The 18,664-nt window shown below is 33.6% G+C and overlaps 1 protein-coding gene across 4 annotated transcripts in view; it reads right to left on the bottom strand.

Moving 5' to 3' along the window:
• Positions 1 to 18,664, bottom strand: part of Cnksr2 (connector enhancer of kinase suppressor of Ras 2) — a 254,860-nt gene that overhangs the window by 65,042 nt on the left and 171,154 nt on the right. For all 4 annotated transcript variants that reach the window (XM_027927389.2, XM_027927390.2, XM_027927391.2 and 1 more), the window contains one exon: positions 16,923 to 17,137. In XM_027927389.2, coding sequence (XP_027783190.1) covers positions 16,923 to 17,137 — 215 coding nt within the window. The remainder of the gene's footprint in view (positions 1 to 16,922; positions 17,138 to 18,664) is intronic.

Below are 18,664 nucleotides of genomic sequence, written 5' to 3'. Positions count from 1 at the left end.
ACTACTTGGTTCACTTTCTCATAATATGGCTTATATCTACTATAGTAGTTTTGTGAAGGCATAAACCATCTGCTTTGGTCACCACTCTATACTTATTTCCTAGTATAGTACCCAACATAAAATGATCAGTTCAAAGGATGAACCAATTAGTTTCAAAGGATGACTCAAGTAGTTACTGAACACATATAGGTGTGGGACACTGATGTATGGGTTATGAGTTACAGCATCTCATATGCAATCTGTCAGGACATCTTGTCCACTTACCTTAAAAACATATCCAGAGTCTAATCCATTCTCATCACTTCTACTTTAGCAGCCAGAGCTAAGGCATGCTTATTTCTCACTTGAATTGTCCTGATTCTATCTTGTCTCCCCACTTTCCATACTTGCCCCTGGCCCTTCACCTTTATTCTCAACACACCAGCTACAGTATTACATTCAGAATGCTTATTTATCATTAAGAATGGAATGCACAGTATCAGTGGAGCAATACTGTGGTAGGAATCAGGAGACCTGACTTATCTATAATCCAGACTTTATTCTAGCTCTATCTATGACTGTGGTCAAATCACTGAATTACTCTTGACCTCAATTTCTTCGTCTGCATGATCCGGGCTTTAAATCAGATGCTCCTAGGTGTTTCAGAGAGTACTACCTTCATGTGATCCTCATTGAAAAATGAATGAAAAAAAATGGTTATTCATCAGTGTAAATCTAATTAGTGTTGCCCTAGAAATTATAAATAACTGTAATTCATGTCAGTTTTAACACTAAATGCTGAATTAGTCTTTGAAAAGCAGTTTATGTTTAAGCTCCACCATACATGGAAATAACCTATGACCACCCATATTAGGTTCAGCTATTTTTGAATATCTGATTGATGTGTACAATTGACATGGATTTTGCATTTGAGACAGAGGCAGAAAGTTTCTAATAGGTGCAAAGCAGAATTAGGGCCGCTCCTTATCCTGATACTTCCGTCTGACAAAAACTGTTGATATCTGGATGCTAGAGAAATCAGGGAAGGTTTACAAATCTTCTGTGACAAAGAAATGTTTATTGGTGGGGTGTTCTTGATCAAGTAATTTTTTTTTTCTTAGTAGAAATATTTTTCAAAGAGAATACGGAATAAAAGTAAAACTTAAGAAATTTATAAAAGTCACCATACTCAATTCATTTTATAGTAAAATAATTGTTATATATCTCATACTTTTCCTTCTCTTTATAATGAAACACATACATATAGTAAGACATGATTTTAAGACTAAACTAGCAACACTGGCTTCATCTAACAGAAGGGAGAAATAAATTTTATGGAAAGAAATTTTTTTAAACTCCCATATTTGCGGCAGGGATCAAATCAACATTGTGCTGTCAATTTAGATGGCATTTTCCACAGTTTTCTCTGCAACGTAATGCTCATCTTATAAATAAGAAAATTGGGTAAGACAAAGAAAGCAATTCATATAAGAAATCTAGAGGACCTAGTGTTTGCTTCTACTCTAAAACTGGTTGCTTCAAATGCCCCTAGATTATATTTTGCTTGTTTTCAGCCCACTAGCAAGGACATTTTGGTAATATGGTTAGAGGAAGAATATTTTATATGTGTATATTCACAGTGCTAGATGCTGTATCAGATACTTTATATACATTGGTTCCCTTTATATATATATATATATATATATATATATATATATATATATATATATATATATATATATATAACAGAAAAAACAGAAAATACAATATCCAAAATATTATATAGCAAATGAGAAAGTGATATCATATAGCTGTTTCTTGTAATAGCCATATGACAAAAATTGAGGACATGATGCTATAATGCAATAAAATGAAGGAGTTTCAGCAACTATGATAACAGGATCTAGGTATACAGCCTTCTGGCATTCTTCCTCAGAGTATGTGAAGAAGTCAGTAAGAGAATTGTGTAATCTTTTATTAAGTAGATACTTCTTCAGGTAACCTAGATATTTTATCCTGGTTATTATTTATATTAATCAGCTTTTGATTTAAGATAATTTAAAGTTATAGTTTCTAATATACGCTTTGAAAGAGTAAGTAAGTAGGTTGCAGGGATGATATCTTCATTGGGGTGGGCTATGCTTTTGAGTCCACTTCAGATTTATGATAAAATGAAATTTTTTACTTAAACATACTATTGAGAAATCTTTGAAGCAGAGTGCCACAGGGAAGGAAACCTCAGTGTGGTTATGTTCCAGTTTGCTCAGGGGTTCTAGTTTGTCTGGTTTTCTCTCACTTCATGTCCAGATTTGCTTCCCAAACATTGGCTCTGCTGAGGTATCTTTACCAGTTCCTCCACTGAGTAAGATCTAACCTTTTATTCCATGTCACTTAGTGATTATGCTCCCCTAACTGTACCTTAATTGTTATACTCATTACAGCCCAAGGGTAATATATTCTTTTAGTCCTAGAAGGCTTGATTTGCTCATCATGATGTAAATTACCTTACATGCAAATGAATTTTTTTCCTATATGGAATTAAGAATAGCTATTTTGTGCTCTGCACAGTGGAAAAGAAAACTTTATATACAATGTATGACTGAATTCTGAAGAGGAAAAATGAAAGATTATATTTTTTACTGAGGTTTAGAAATGGGTCTAGAATTATACAGCTCACTTAAAGCCCATCTTTTATAATGACAACATTATCCTTAGCCATTTGAATTTTTAGAAAAGCCAAATCCATTCTTTTTCCATTCTACCCTGATATGGTAGAAGTAGTAAGAGGCAGACTTTGCATTATGATTTTGAACTAAGATTCTAGGTTGAGCTCAGGCAGTTTGACTCACTGCCAATGGCCATCAATTCCAATGAAAAGTTCATAAAGACTGCTAACAGGTTAATATTGTTCTTGGAAAGAATATCTTCAAGAAATAGTAGTCAATAGTTATGCCTTTCTGTAGTTTATTAAGAGGAAACTGGATAAGATTTGGGCATTTACAGCAAATCATTATGCCTATAGTTTTGTGGAATTACAGATTGCTGAAACCATCAAAAGAATAATATGCTGAATTAAGTGAAGAAAATAATTTGGTTCTTTAGTCAGGATAGACTTTAAAGAGTTCTAGGAGGTTAGATAATTTCAACTAGAGTTTTATTAAACTTGAGATATTTAATTAAATGAATTATGGTAATGAGGTAATGTGAATAGAATGATTATGGGAGCAAAAAATCCTACTGCCTACAAAATTTGAGAAAGTTTTCTGAGGCTATTAAGTGAACCAAAACAAGTCTATAATGTAAAAGAAAATGATACTTTTTAAAGGTCTCTGATCAGAGCTTCTAAAGGCAGGTATGTCCTCAAATAATGTGCAATTATTGACCTTAGCAACCAAGTCAAGGGCCTTCCACTGAAATTTGTTTTATTTTTTTTTTCTAAAGGCAACAAGGAATTTGTAATCAGATTTAAATTTAATAAATTTAAACTCAATAAATTCCTAATTCAATTTTTCTGTGTCCTGTGTTGCATGGTGCCTCACTAATTAATTTTGTGTTTTGCTTCCTGGTAGTCATTACTTAATCAGTAACTAGCAGAATGAGACATTTATTCAAACATGAAACTGAAAATACTGTGTTTCTGTTTATCAATTATATATTATATCTTTATAATTATATATAATTATGTTTATACATAACACTAACATTATAATAATAACATATATTATACACATACATATATAATTACATGCAATTATATATATATGTGTGTGTGTGTGTGTGTGTGTGTGTGTGTGTGTGTACGTATCCACATGCACATGTACACATACAGTGGTGCTGGAGATTGAATCCAGGGGATTGCACATGCATGTCAAGAGCTTTACCACTGAGCTATACTCCAGTCTTAATAAACTATTTTATACAGTATGGCCAGAAATCTTTCTCAAGAGTAAGGGTATATTAGCAAATCTTTTTTTTAATGCTCAAATTTTAAAACTTAAAAACCAGATGGAACAAAAAATTTTAAATATATAAACATTTTCAAAATTAATAAAATTTATGAATTTTGTCAGTTTTGTATAGCCATTCCATTAAGTCACAATTCTTATACATCAAATCTCTTATAGGTTTCCAACTCTTTAACTGCACCAGAGAACATAATATAAACAAGTTGGGTTAATTCACACTCAATCAATATGAACATTAGTATTGGGGGGATTGTTCTTATTTTCGTATTTCTCTATTTATATTCTATAAATTTTTTTAATGGTTAACTAAATTTTCTTAGAGAAATTAAAGAACCATTCAGATTATACATGTCATCTTGGGGTGAGCTTTGGTGCTTTCTGGTTTTTGAAGAATTGGTTCAGTTCATCTAAACTGAGTATTTGCTTATTCATTTAGATCAATGAGGTTTACCATGACATTCCTTCTTTCATTCCAGATATTGGTAATTTTAGTCTTCTTTCTTTTTTTCTGTACCAGTCTTGATAGAGGTTCGTCTTTTTTTCCCCCACAAAATCCCACAGCTTTAATTTTTTTTTGTTTTCAATTTCATTGATAGTGCTCTTTATTAAGTCTTCCTTCTGCTTTTTTGGGGGGTCCTTTCCTAATTTCTTGAGGTAGGATTTCAGAGTTGAGATTATTAGAACTTCTCCTCTTCTGATATAAGCATTTAGTGCGATGAATTTTCCTCTAAGACTACTGTGTTTTTATTTTCGTCCAGTTTAATTTTTCTTGGAACATTCTCTCTTTTATCTAAGGATTATTTAGAAATTATTGTTTAATTTCTAAGAGAGTTGATATTCACTTATCTTTTTGTTATTGGTTGCTAATTGTTTTCCCTAATGATCCAAAAGCATACTTCATATTACTTCCATTTCTTTTTAAATTGAGTTTAATTTTAAGACCATTATCCTGATGAATGTCCCATTCATACTTGAAAAGAATAGGTATTCTGTTGGGCATCAGTTCAATACTATTAGTGAATAGTCATTTGGTACTTCTATATCTTTTCTGACATTTTGTTTAGTGGTTCTACTAATATCTGAAAGAAGGACAATGAAATCCACAATTGTAATTTTAGATTGTCAGTTTATGCTTTCAGTTCTGTTGGATTTTTGCCTCTGATAATTTTAAATCTCTTGTTTGGAGCATATACATTTAAGATTTTCTGTCTTATTGAATTGATCCATTTTATGCTTATTATGGTAGAGGAAAAGAAGCATGACTTTTTTTTTTTGATAGTTGTTTCCTTGAGAACAGGCAGGTATTATAGAAAGATTCTTTTTTTATGGCTATATTTTTTACATGCCCATTGAGGTTTCCAGATTGTAGGATTTTCCAGACTCAGCCAGATATATAACAGGCAAGAAAAAACCAGGAACTCACTACTTGTTTGTTCATCTCTACCCCACCCCACCACCACCTTTCAGAGTCTGAAACTAGAAGTTTGTATTTGTGAATCTTTATCTTCCAGTCTAGCCAGTTCAATTATGAGTACACCAATTTGTGGTAAATGAGAAAATGGGGCTAGGGTGCAAATAGGTGATTTGTCTGAAAGGGAAAATAAGACCTTTCTAAGTATAGAAACAAAGAGAACTATTAGAATAAATGAATCAGGAAATACAAGTCAATTTTCCTCCTATTCTTTACCGACTACAATTCAACAAAATTGTTTCATATTTGTAAACAAGTAAAGCCAAACTTTCTTTTATCCTTCTTTTTTAAAAATATCTTTTTTTAGCTGTAGATGGACACAATACCTTTATTTTGTTTATTTATTTTTTTATGTGGTGCTGAGGATTGAACCCAGCACCTTGCACGTGTGAGGCAAGTGTTCCACTGCTGAGCCACAACTCCAGCCCCAATATATTTATTTTTTTGTGGTGCAGGGGATTACAACCCAGGACCTTGTGCATTCAAGGCAAGCACTCTACCAACTGAGGTATACCAACAGCCTCTTTTATTCTACTTATTTTAATCATGTATCTATATCTAAAGCAGTAGATCTTAAGAGTTTTTGACTGGAGCCCCCTAAGAGAGATCAATAGACACCTCATGTTCATGTATCCCTCTGTCCCCACTTTCCAATGGGAAAAATAGCTATGTGATACCAACAGAATATTACTCTATAGTTATTACTGGCTATGGACAAGTCAAACTATATTCTTAGAAAACTGTGGTGAAATAGGAATCACTGGATATAGAGGGTAAACAAAGCAACTAACCTAAAACAAACTAAAATTGATAGTAATTAAGTCTAATACTAATTTGTAATGAAATAATAACAATAAAAATCATAGGTAATTGTGCCTATAATCCTAATGACTCAGGAGACTGAGGTAAGAGGATTGCAAGTTTGAGGCCAGTCTCAGCAACCTAGCAAGACCCTGCCTCAAAATATAAAATAAGGACTGGGCATGTTGTTCAGTGGTAAAGCACTGCTGGGTTCAAACCCTAGTACCAAAAACAAAAATAAAACAAAAAAGTCCCCCCAGTACATAGGTAACTTAAAAAAAATCCTGATGATGCATTAGTAGAGCATTCTTCCTATTTTTTCCTCAACAAAATAAAGATTATTTATGAAAAACCCACAGTCAACATCATAGTAAATGGGGAAATGCTTTCAACATGAGATAATTTATATCAGGCATGAGATAATGATGTCCACTCTCACCACTCTTATTCAATACAGTACTTGAAATTTTAGCTTGTGCAATAAGGCAAGAGAAATAAATAAAAGGGATGCAAAATAGGAAAGGAAGAAGTCAAATTATCCTTATTTGTAGGTGATAGTGATGCTATACTTAGAAAACCCTAAAGGCTCCACTGGAGGACTTCTAGATCTGGTAAACAAATTCAGCAAAGTAACAGGATACAAAATCAATACATAAAAATGAATAGCCTTTCTATATATCAATAATGAACCCACAGAAGAAAAAAAAAATCAGGAAAATAATTCTATTCACAATTGCTTAAAAATACTTAGTAATAAACCTAACCAAGGAGGCAAATGACCTCTAAAATGAAAATTACATAACATGGAAGAAAGAAATTGAAGAAGACACAGAAAGACCTCCCACCAGCTGCAGTAGCACATGATTGTATAGTAGATACTCTAGGGCTCAGGCAGGAGAATTGCAAGTTTGAAGCCAGCCTCAGCAATTTTGCAAGGTCCTATCTCAAAATTAGGAAGTAAAAAGGGATGAAGATATAGCTCAGTAGCAAAGTGCCCCTGGGTTCAATGCCCAGTACTGAAATAAAACAAACAAACACACACAAACCTCCCACATTTATGGGTTGATGGAATTGACATTGTTAAAATAACCATATTACCAAAAGTGATCTATAGATTCAATAAAATCCTCATCAAAATACCAATGACAATTTTCACAAAACTAAAACAAATTCTAAGATTCATATGGAAACAAAAAAATGCTGAATAGCTAAAATATCACAATAACTGATTTCAAAATGTACTATGGAATCATAGTAACAAAAACAGCACAGTACTGGCATAAAGACAGACACATAGACCAATGGAATATAATAGAGGTCACAAACACAAATCCATGCAGCTACAGCCATCTAATTCTTGACAAAACTGCCAAGAACATATGTTAGAGAAATGATAGCCTCTTTAGGTGCTGGGAAAACTGGATATCCATATGTAAAAGATTGAATCTAGAACCCTCTCTCTCTCACCCTGTACTAAAAACAACTCAAAAAAGGACCCTCATTGTTACACAAAATTACATATAAGAGTTTGTGAGGGGAAAGGGAAAAAAAAACAAGGGAGAGAATTAAACAACAGCAGATGGGGTAGAGAGGGAAGATGAGAGGGAAGGGGAGGGGGGATAGTAGGGGATAGGAAAGGTAGCAGAATACAGCAGTCATTAATATGGTATTATGTAAAAATGTGGATGTGTAACCGATGTGATTCTGCAACTTGTATTTGGGGCAAAAATGGGAGTTCATAACCCACTTGAATCAAATGTATGAAAGATGATATGTCATGAGCTTTGTAATGTTTTGAACAACCAATGAAAAAAAAAGGATCAAAGACCTAAGTATAATTCCAGAACTTTGCAAATGCTTGAAAAAAACATAGGGGAAACACTTTAAGACATAGGCACAGGCAACAACTTCCTGAATAGGATACCAATAGCTCAGGAAATTTCATAAAATATCAACAAACGGGGGAGGGAACGGGAGTGACTGGGGTTGAGGCTTAGTGGTAGAGTGCTTGCCTAGCATGTGTGAGGCACTGGGTTTGAGCCTCAGCATCACATAAAAAAATCAATAAACAAAATATTATGTCCATCTACAACTAAAAAAGAAATTCTTAAAAATATCAACAAATGGGCCTATGTCAAATTTAAAAGCTTCTGTACATCCTAGCAGCTCAGGAGGTTGCAGCAAGAGGATTCCAAGTTCAAAGTCAGCCTTGTCAACTTAGTGCAGCCCTGAGTAACTTAGTGAGGACCTGTCTCAGAATAAAAAAATAAAAGAAAAACAGCTCAGTAGTTAAGTGCCCCTGGGTTCAAATCCAGTACAAAACAAAACAAATCAATCAAACAAACAAAAAAACCTCCTACATAGCAAAGAAAACATCTGAGTGGAGAAACAGCCTAGAGGATGGGGAAAAATATTTGCCAGATACTCTACCAAAAGTATATTAATATCCAGAATATAAAAAGAGCTCAAAAAACTTAACACCAAAACCCCCAAATCACCCAATCAATAAATGTGCAAAAGAAATGAACAGACATTCTCAAAGGGAGAAGTATGAATGGCTAATAATTATATGAAAAAATGATCAATATCATTAGTCATCAGGGAAATGCAAATCAAAACTACAATGAGATTCTGTTTCACTTCAGTCAGAATGACTATCAACAAGAATACAAAAAATCAAATGCTGGTGAGGATGCAGGGGAAAAGAAACCCCTATACACTACTGGTAGGGATATAAATTAGTATAGCCACTAAGAAGCCTGTATGGAGGTTCCTTGAAAAGCAAAATATGGGACTACCATATGATCCAGTGATAATTCTCCTGAGTATATACCCAAGGAATTAAAGTCAACATAGGATAGAGATACCTGCATACTCATGTTTATCCCAGCATGATGCACAATATTCAAGGTATGGAATCAACCTAAGTGCCCTTGAACAGATGAATGGATAAAGAAAATATGGTATATATACACAATGGAATATTATTTGGTCACAAAGAAGAAAGAAAATATGCCATTTTCACAAAAATAGGTTGAACTGGAGATCATAATGTTATGTGAAATAAGTCAGACTTAGATAAATATGCTTTCCCTCATATGTGTTATCTATGGGGGGGAAATGTCATTAAAGTATCAGAGAGACTATTAGAGAAAAGGAAGGGGATCTGGATGAGGGTGAGGGAGGATAAAGGGGGTGGACAAGATCAAATTATGTTATTTACATGTATGAATATGTAACAACAACCCATCATCCTGTATAATTAAAATGCACCAATAAAATATAGCACTCCTCCTGAAAACCATTGAGATATGAGCCATCTACAATTGTGCTTATGCAAGAAGAAAATGACTATTGTCAAGATTGTATGAATACCAGGCTTACTGGAAAAATACTGAATCAAAATATTTAGTAAACTCTACTAAAGCATTGCTTTATAATTTCTTGATTTATAACCTTTTAAAAATTAGTAGGTTACTGGTAAGCAATATCTACCCATAACTGAAAAGGAAAGTCTGTAAAATTACATGTTATTTGTCTATAAGAATCAAAGAAAGAACTGTGATTTCTGGGTCAAGCCTCAATCATCAAGCCCTTTGCCAAGGTTGGCCCATACTTTGAGATTTACTGCTCTGGGGAAGTAGCACGCTGGGAAACACTTCTCATAGTCTTTATTATTCCTATGTAAACCTGCCAGTGCTGCTATAAATTTGGCATTAGTGCTTTAGAAATAATCAAGGCATCTAAAGGAATAAGAGAATATACATTAGAACAAATACATTAATATTAGAATGGATATTTAGCATATTTCTATGCTTCCTGTGAGGAGAAACATCATGTTGCACTGCACAAAAGCCATTTTATGGGTGAGTAAAGTCAAAATGGGTGAAATTAGTTGTTATAAATAACTGTTAGCTCAGAGGTGGCTTCTTTGCTGCTAAATTTAATTGTCCTCTTATTTTTAGTTACTTTGATCCTGAAATAATGCAACTAAATCAGGAATCTGTTATACAAACCAACCTTTATAACTTCAGATAAATTTAATTATGAATGTTTATATGCTGATTATAGAGTTTCCATCTTTGTGATAATAATAGCTCTGTCTTCCCTAATAGATGGTAAAATCTTTATGAGCAGAAATGGCTTTATTCAGCTAAAGATGTGAATTTTTGAGTCAGACTTCTTGAACTCTTAATTCTGTTTCTTTTGGAGCTATGTGTCAAGTAAAATCACAGTTCCTTTCTGTTTTGCAAAATAGAAATAATAATGATAATACCAACTTCACGGTGTATTCTGAGGATTCAATAAGATAATGTACAAGTTCTTTGCATAGAAACTTAATAAATAATCAGTAATGTTAGCTAGTAGTATTAACAGCATTGGTAATATTATTATTAGACTAGGCCTTTACACGTAGTTGACACTACTAGAAGTATTAAATTTCGAGAGGCAAAACTATTGAAATGAAATAAAGTCAATTAGGTATCTTATAAAAACATCATTTCCATTATGATATGATGTATTTTACAAAGAAATACCTAAGAAAAAAGGTACACTCATACATTGCTGGTGGGACTACAAATTGGCATAACCACTCTGGAAAGCAGTATGGATATTCCTCAAAACACTAGGAATGGAACCACTATTTGGCCCAGTTATCCCACTCCTCGGTATATATCCAAAGGACTTAAAATCTGCATACTACAGAGACATAGCCACATTAATGTTTATAGCAGCTCAATTCTCAATAGCTAAGCTATAGAACCAACCTAGGTGCTCATCAACAGATAAATGGATAAAGAAAATGTGGTATATACACACAATGGAATATTATTCAACCATAAAGAAGAATGGCTTTGTGGGCTGGGGTTGTGGCTCAGTGGCAGAGCACTTGCCTCACACATGAGGCCTTGGGTTCAATCCTCAGCACCACATAAAATAAATAAATAAAATAAAGGTATTGTGTCCATCTACAACTAAAAAAACAAACAAACAAACAAAAGAAGGATGGCTTTGTGACCTTTGCCAGTAAATAGATGGATTTGGAGACTATCATGCTAAGTGAAATAAGCCAGAACTAAAAACAAACAAAAACAACCAAACAAACAAACAAACAACCCAAAGGTTGAATGTTCTCTCTGATATACAAATACTAACACACAATATGGGAGGGAGGAGGGAAGAATAGAAGTTCAGTGGATTAGATAAAGGGGAATGAAGGGAAGGGAGGGGGGATGGGATGGGAATAGAAAAGTCAGTAGAATGAATTGGACATAACTTTCTTATGTTCACATATGGATACACCACCAGTGAAACTCCATATCATGCACAACCACAAGAATGGGATCCTAATTAGAATAAGATACACTCCATGTATGTATAATATGTCAAAATATACTCTATTATCATGTATATATATAAAGAACAACAAAAAATAAAATAAAAGTTTATTTATTTGTTAAATTAAAAAAGAGGCTTTAACACCTATCACCCTCCTACCTCCACAAAAATAATCCCTCAAAAATTGACTAGGATGGCTAAAGGTACTTATTAGAAATAAAACAACAATTGAATGTCTGTATTTATATCCCAAAAAAAACAATTGAATGTCTGTATTTATAACCTATAAAACAATCCTCTTCCACTGAATTCCTATTCTATTAAAATGGGGTTGTCATTCAAATGAGCAACTGGTAAAAATGATTAGTAGTTCATCATAAAAAAACTAATAGAAGCTACAAAAATTCTGGAATGTTATGAAAGAAATTATACAGATTTTTGAACACCTACTCAAAATCTGTTGTTAATAAATCATCTAAAATTACATTATTTGCTTTATCAAAGTATACCTGCATGCTGCCTGGATCCATAATCAAATTTTACTTGTTCTGGCATCTCAACAAGTTTATTTGGAAAAAAAAGTTTTATAAGATTTGAAGATGAGATTCAAAACAATTTAATCATTATTTATATTTAAGATCCTTCTGGCTACATTTGAATTTCACATGCACACACACTGCTCTCCAACTTTTTTAATGTGCTCTCAGGTCAGATAAGGGTTTTGGCAGTTAACGACTTCCACAGTTTCAGACAGAATCAGTGAGTAGGTAAAATAAAGTTATGATTTTTTTGAAAAATGTCATAACATGTTTGGCTGATGGACATATTGGGACCTCTGAGATGGAAGGGAAAGGAGAAAAGCAATGACTAGCTGAAGCTCTGAGCTACCATGGAGGAGGTGTGGTCAGAGCTGTGGGGGAACTAAACTTGTTGCATTACTGATCATTGTGGATGCGGCTTAGGATATGTAGGAAGGCTGTGTTTCTAGGTTGAAGACATGGAAAAAGTGCATTAAAAATTTCCTGTCCACATTCATTTATTCATTGATTTATTCATTACATTCTTATTGATAACTTATACTAAGTGCTAAAATATAGTGCTAAATAAAAAGGAGAAATTGTCCTTGCCTGTCATGGAAATAGACATAGCTGTCCTACTATGTACAGGAAAGAAAGAAACTAAGAAGATATTTACATAAATAAATACATAATTGTAAATCTCAATAAAGGTTTTGAAGAAAAAGTACTGAATATTAAGAGAATATAATAGAAGAAACTGCTTTAGTTCAGGGAACAGTGGTCAGGGAAGTTCTCCCTGGGAGTTTCGGTTTAGACGGTCCAGAAAAAAAGGTGTAAAAGGCATTTTCAGTAGAGAGAATAGTATTTCAAAAGAGAAAAGAGGTGGGCAAGAGCTGGTGGATGATTATAGTGGCTAGAGCATCATGAATGATTCCCTTTTAAATAATTTAAGAAAAAAATTGGAATAACAAATATGTGAGATTAATTTTTAAAAATATATTTTATAATACCAAAACTCTAAATATTTATTATCCTGTAAGAATTTCTGTGGTAATTGCTGATAAGAATGAATCACACACTGAAGTTAAATTATTTGCCTTGTTTTGTTTATTTTTATTGGACTGCTTTCTAAAATAGACCAGTGGGGATTACAATTTAGGTCTGCTCATAAGGAATGCTATGCATACACACAACACCCCTTGAGAAATTTGTTTATAGATATCTAATGTTGATATGATCTTGCTGTCAATTTCATACTAAATTTGAGCTCAAAATTTTTAGATTACACAGAGCTAGTAGTATATATAACAGCAGAGATAGTAGCCTATAAAACAATCTTCTGCCACTGAATTCCTATTCTATTAAAATGGGGTTGTCATTCAAAGGAGCAATTGGTAAAAATGATTAGTAGTTCATCATGAGGGTGACTGGATTACATATTGATATTGGTCTTGAGTTTTCAGGAAAATATAAGTAAAATTATTTCATTTTAAAATGATAATGTATAAACAGAAAAATAAAACATCGATTTCTGTGAAATATAAAGATATCATTTAAGTGTATTTTGTTTCACCTCCAAGGTTCAAGAAATTTAACTATAATGCTCTGTAGCCTCTCAATAGACCATGCTGAATAACAACTTGTGCTCTAGAATAGCAGTAGCTCTGTATGTTTTTCCTAATTTAATAAAAAAGTAACATAAGGCAAAGAGAAATCTAGATAGAAATTAATCCAGGCACTGAAAATGATATTAACAACAACATATGAAGGCACCTGTATCATCAAGTCAAACTTTTTTCAAAATGCACATATTTATCCCTTAAGGCACAAACTCTTCTATGTAATGGAATATCTACCATGCACAATGCACTAGGACAGTATGGAAACCCCTATTGTATGTGATGGGGATCCTAGTCCTGACGAGAGCACTTACAATTTTTACAACACACCTTTGGGTAAATCATTTATCCTTTCTGAATTTGAGGGTTTTTTGTTTGTAAATAGAGTTTTCTAGGATTCAAAATACATAACAAACATGGAAACTCCCTTGATAACTGTGGAAGTACCAAGTACAAAATGAGGTCTTGTATTGGGGGAGGTAACTCAGGGAATGGAAGAGCCTCATAAAAAAATCCAACAGTGAAACTTCTCTATTTGAACATTGGTTATAAGCATCCAGAATGTACTTGGGGGCTAACAATTATTTTGCTTCTTCTAAACCTGAGAATAGATTACAAAGTACCCAACCTTTGACTATGGAACTGGTGGATCAATGTTACATGGGAGGATATCTCCCAAAGTTAATGCTATTCCTTACTCTGTGTTGGCATTCTGTCAAAAATTAGCTGGGTACCTATCTGGGAAATACCATGTTACAGACTCAGGACACATAATATGATGCAACATAAGGCAGAAATGCATTCTTGATTTCTTTCTTGAAATAAACTTTTGGATGTGAAGTTACTAGACCAGACTCTTGATACACCTAATTAAATAATGCCCTTAAGACAGGTGGCAACAATTTATACTTCTAGAAAATACAATATTATTTCAATTGATTCACCTTTTCCTGTCTTTAATTTAGTAATTCAAAATCCACAATACTCATCTATCTTCCTTCCCCACACAGTAATTTTTAAAAATATACCTTTCTAGATATGCATAATGGAATGGAATAATGCTGAATATTTAAATTCAATGGCTCACCACTCTCTGTAAATTTAAATCCAAACTCTTAATAGTTGAAGTAGCCTCTTACTCCCTCTTCAGTCTCATCTCTCATTACCAACTTCTCTTTTGAATAGGCCAGCTGTCTCTCATCTTCAGACCTTTGTTCAGACTATTACTTTTGACTAGAACACTAGATTCTAGAGGGATTTCAGTGTTCATATGATTTTTCTGATTAGTGGTGGTAACAAGAGTGGCCCTCTTCACACGTATTAAGGAGTATTGATTTTAGACTCACTTTAAATGTTAATGAAAAAATAATTTGATATTTCAGTCAGTTAATGGAGGGTTGAGAGGGACACTTTCCTCTTGGAAAAAAAGAGGCTTAGGAGTATTTAACTGGGGAACAGAAAAGGTAGAGAATTAGGCACTGGAGAGTGCTATTGACACCCCAATCCAAATAAAGAAAAATACTTTCTATTCTAGGCTTTTTTCATGTGTGTGTGTGTGTGTGTGTGTAAGTGTGTGTGTTTGTGTGTATGCACATGTGTGCATGCACCTGCAGTACTGGGGAAGGAACTCAGGGCCTCCTGCATGATAAGCAAGGTTCTACCACTTAGCTACATCCTATGTCTCATTAAGAAATTGTTTGTTTTGACAAAGGGTCACATTATGCTGCCTGGGCTGGCCTCAAACAAGTGATCCTCCTGCTTCAGCCTCCCAAATGGCTTGTATTATAAGCATGTATCACTGCTCACCATTCTATTTTAGTTTTATAAGAGACATACAGAGTAAGAAAGTAGATGATTTAAGAGATTTACACAGATAATAAGTTTTTAAATCTTTCATAAAATGTATGCCTAGATGGCACACCTTTGACAACAATGGTACATTAAAAGTTTTTGTGATATGGTGAGCATTAAGTGCAGCTGTTCAAATTACTATTTAAAAAATTGCATTCTGTGTTTTAAGGGCTCTTATTAGAAGCTTGAGTTGTACTGGTACAGCAGTACCTTTTAACCAAAATGGTCTAAAAGGGGTTGATTTTTTTAAACATTTATTTTCTAGTTGTAGTTTGACACAATACCTTCATTTTTTTTGTGGTACTGAGGATCGAACCCAGTGCCTCATACATACTAGGCAAGTGCTCTATCTCTGAGCCACAACCCTAGCCCTAAAAGGGGTTTATTTTTAGAGTGTTCTGGCTAACAGTATTCTTAGCTTCCATGTGGCCATTGTTTTAGTTTCTCATCACCAATCTAAACTGGATGTAATGGCTCTGCCCTTTGACTACTCAATTTATGCTCTGTACAAGAGGGATACAACAGCCCAATCTGAATATGCAAGTCCCTAGCTAAAAATCATCAATAGCTCCTTATTACTGCAGAAAAGAGCATAGGTATTTTATCATATAATTTATAATCTAACCTCTGCCTAAGTCCCTGTACCTTTTTATATTGCCATCTTTCTACATAATGTTCCTCCATTTTTAATGAACTAGCATTCTAAGGCACATAAAGTCCCTGGAACTTGGCATATTCTTACACACCTATGGTATACCTGTATATGCCTTCCCATTAAAATACTTGGCATATTCTTACTCACCTATGGTATACCTGTATATGCCTTCCCATTAAAATACTGCTACACTCTTTTCACTTGTCACTTAAATGCTTCCCATTATAACTTCCCCAAGATTAAGGCCCTTCTTTTCCTATGTTACTTCTTTTTTTCTTTCTGCTCCTACCCATTATAAGTTAAATAATGCTGGGACTCTCATCTTTTTCATCACATAATGGTGTGCTTTGCCTTCTCATTTTTATCTCTAGAATCATGCTCTATATCTTAGATAATCATTTTAAATGGAATCATGAATATATTAAACATTCTATCTTCAATGTTAAATTTTACAGCTACCTGCACACTGTTTATCAAGCTGATGATTAATCAGGTAATTAATTGTTGTTCTACATTAACTTTGGGTATTTTATCTCATTAAAATCCACATGACATAAGAACTCATTGAATATATAAACTGAAGAACAAATCAATAATCCATCATTTTTAAGGACCATGCTCTAAAATTAGAACCTTATGCAAAATCTAGGAGTAGGATAAAATAATCTGGAATTTACCTCAAAGAGTCAAAAGGTGTATCAAAGTTCTTGAAACTTTACTTACATGGTACAGTGTGGTCTCTGGCACAGGTGTGCCCATGATGTCTTGTCTTAATGCATCCATTTGTAAACTAGGTAGCAACGAATAGTGAGTTGGGCTACTGCTCTTATCACCCTTCTTTTTTGACTTCTTCCCTGTATCTTTTTTGCTGTTTCTCTGAAACATGTATTCTTCTTGAGCAATTTTTTCATTGCTCATGTATCGAAGTAGAGAGTTTTCTATACAAAAGAGATAAATACACCAATATAAATATACAAATATCTCAAATTTACCATTCGTTCCCAATTGTGCTAGAAGATTTCATTTCAGAACTTTTAGTTGATTTGATTGATAAAATATATGGTGAAAATACAGTAGGTCTTAATTACTTGGGATTACAGGACAATAAGAAATAGACTCTAGATTATTTCTCCTGGTTTTATCTTTGAACTAAATATATCAGAATCACCTGCAGAAATTGAATCAGAAATTCTGGGTGTTAGCTCTAAAAATTTCTAATAAATTCCCCAGGAGGATTTCTGTAATGATGGATGACAATCACTGGTCTATGGCACGCTAGGTAACATACTTGGAAAAGTTAAAGTCCTCATTGTGAACCAATAGTCAGGAAACTTAGTTCATAAAACCTATACTTAAATTAGTAGCACTTTATATAGCACCCCCCACAAGATACCACTATAACATGAAGTCTCAAAAGAGTGACTCAGAGATGGCATATGATAGGCATTTCTCTTAAACTTTTTAATTGATTGAATCTATAAATGAGATTAGAAACATTTGGAAAATGGAATGAATACATAGATGAAAAGGAATTTGTAAATGTTCCTGGGCTTGTCAGCATTTTCAGAAGTGCTCACTCCATAAAACATGTGTTAAGAAGACTAACAAAGCAGATATTCATGCTTGCTTGTCTTTGTGGTCGGTGGATTTGTGCAGGAATGAGATAAAGTCTGTACCCTGTCTAGAAAGAATAGGCAAATGGGTCAAACATGCTAATCTAAGCCTAGTGATCTTCGGTTCCATGAACAGTTTTTTGTTTTATTTTCCATCTACAATCTCATGTTATTTTACTTCAGAAAGTGGAAGTAGCAGCATGATCAACGGGGACCACCATATCCACACTTGGTAGAACCCAATTTAGTAATGAGGCTTTCAGTTGCTCTCTTTACTGCTCACCCAATAGCAGAATAAATGAACAAAAAAACCTTACTTTTGGTAGATACTTTAAGAGGAGCCCATCCCCACATAAGAAGATAACCCTGAAGAGCAAACAGAACAGAAAAAAGCAAAGGAGTCCCCCCCCCCATTTCAACATGGTTTTCATTAGAGTCACTGGCCCAGTTTCCAATAGCTTTTTTTTTTTTTTTTTTAATAAACCCATGTGCTTCAATGCTCATTCTGAGGTTGTATCAATACAAAAGTAGTGACATTGCATTGCGGACCAATGGGGACTAATAACAAACTGTTTCTATCTACTGAACTTAATTATTTTATGCAGTTTCACACTTCTGACTTTGTTTTCAAAATATTAACTTTTGAACAGGAATCAGATGCTCATTTTTCACACTGTACTATCTACTCTGAATCCCACAGAAGACATTTGTAGATATCTATTTAATAATGGGTCAAGATAGTCAAATATTGGTCTGACTTCATTTGTTGCACAATAAGTCAATGGTAGAATAAATTTTCCTCTGAAGCCATAACAATCTATTTAAAGAACATTTAAATTTGTTCAAACAACC

This window comes from Marmota flaviventris, chromosome X, assembly GCF_047511675.1.
Source record: "Marmota flaviventris isolate mMarFla1 chromosome X, mMarFla1.hap1, whole genome shotgun sequence".
Lineage (NCBI taxonomy): Eukaryota > Metazoa > Chordata > Mammalia > Rodentia > Sciuridae > Marmota > Marmota flaviventris.
This window is presented reverse-complemented; position numbering and strand designations above follow the sequence as displayed.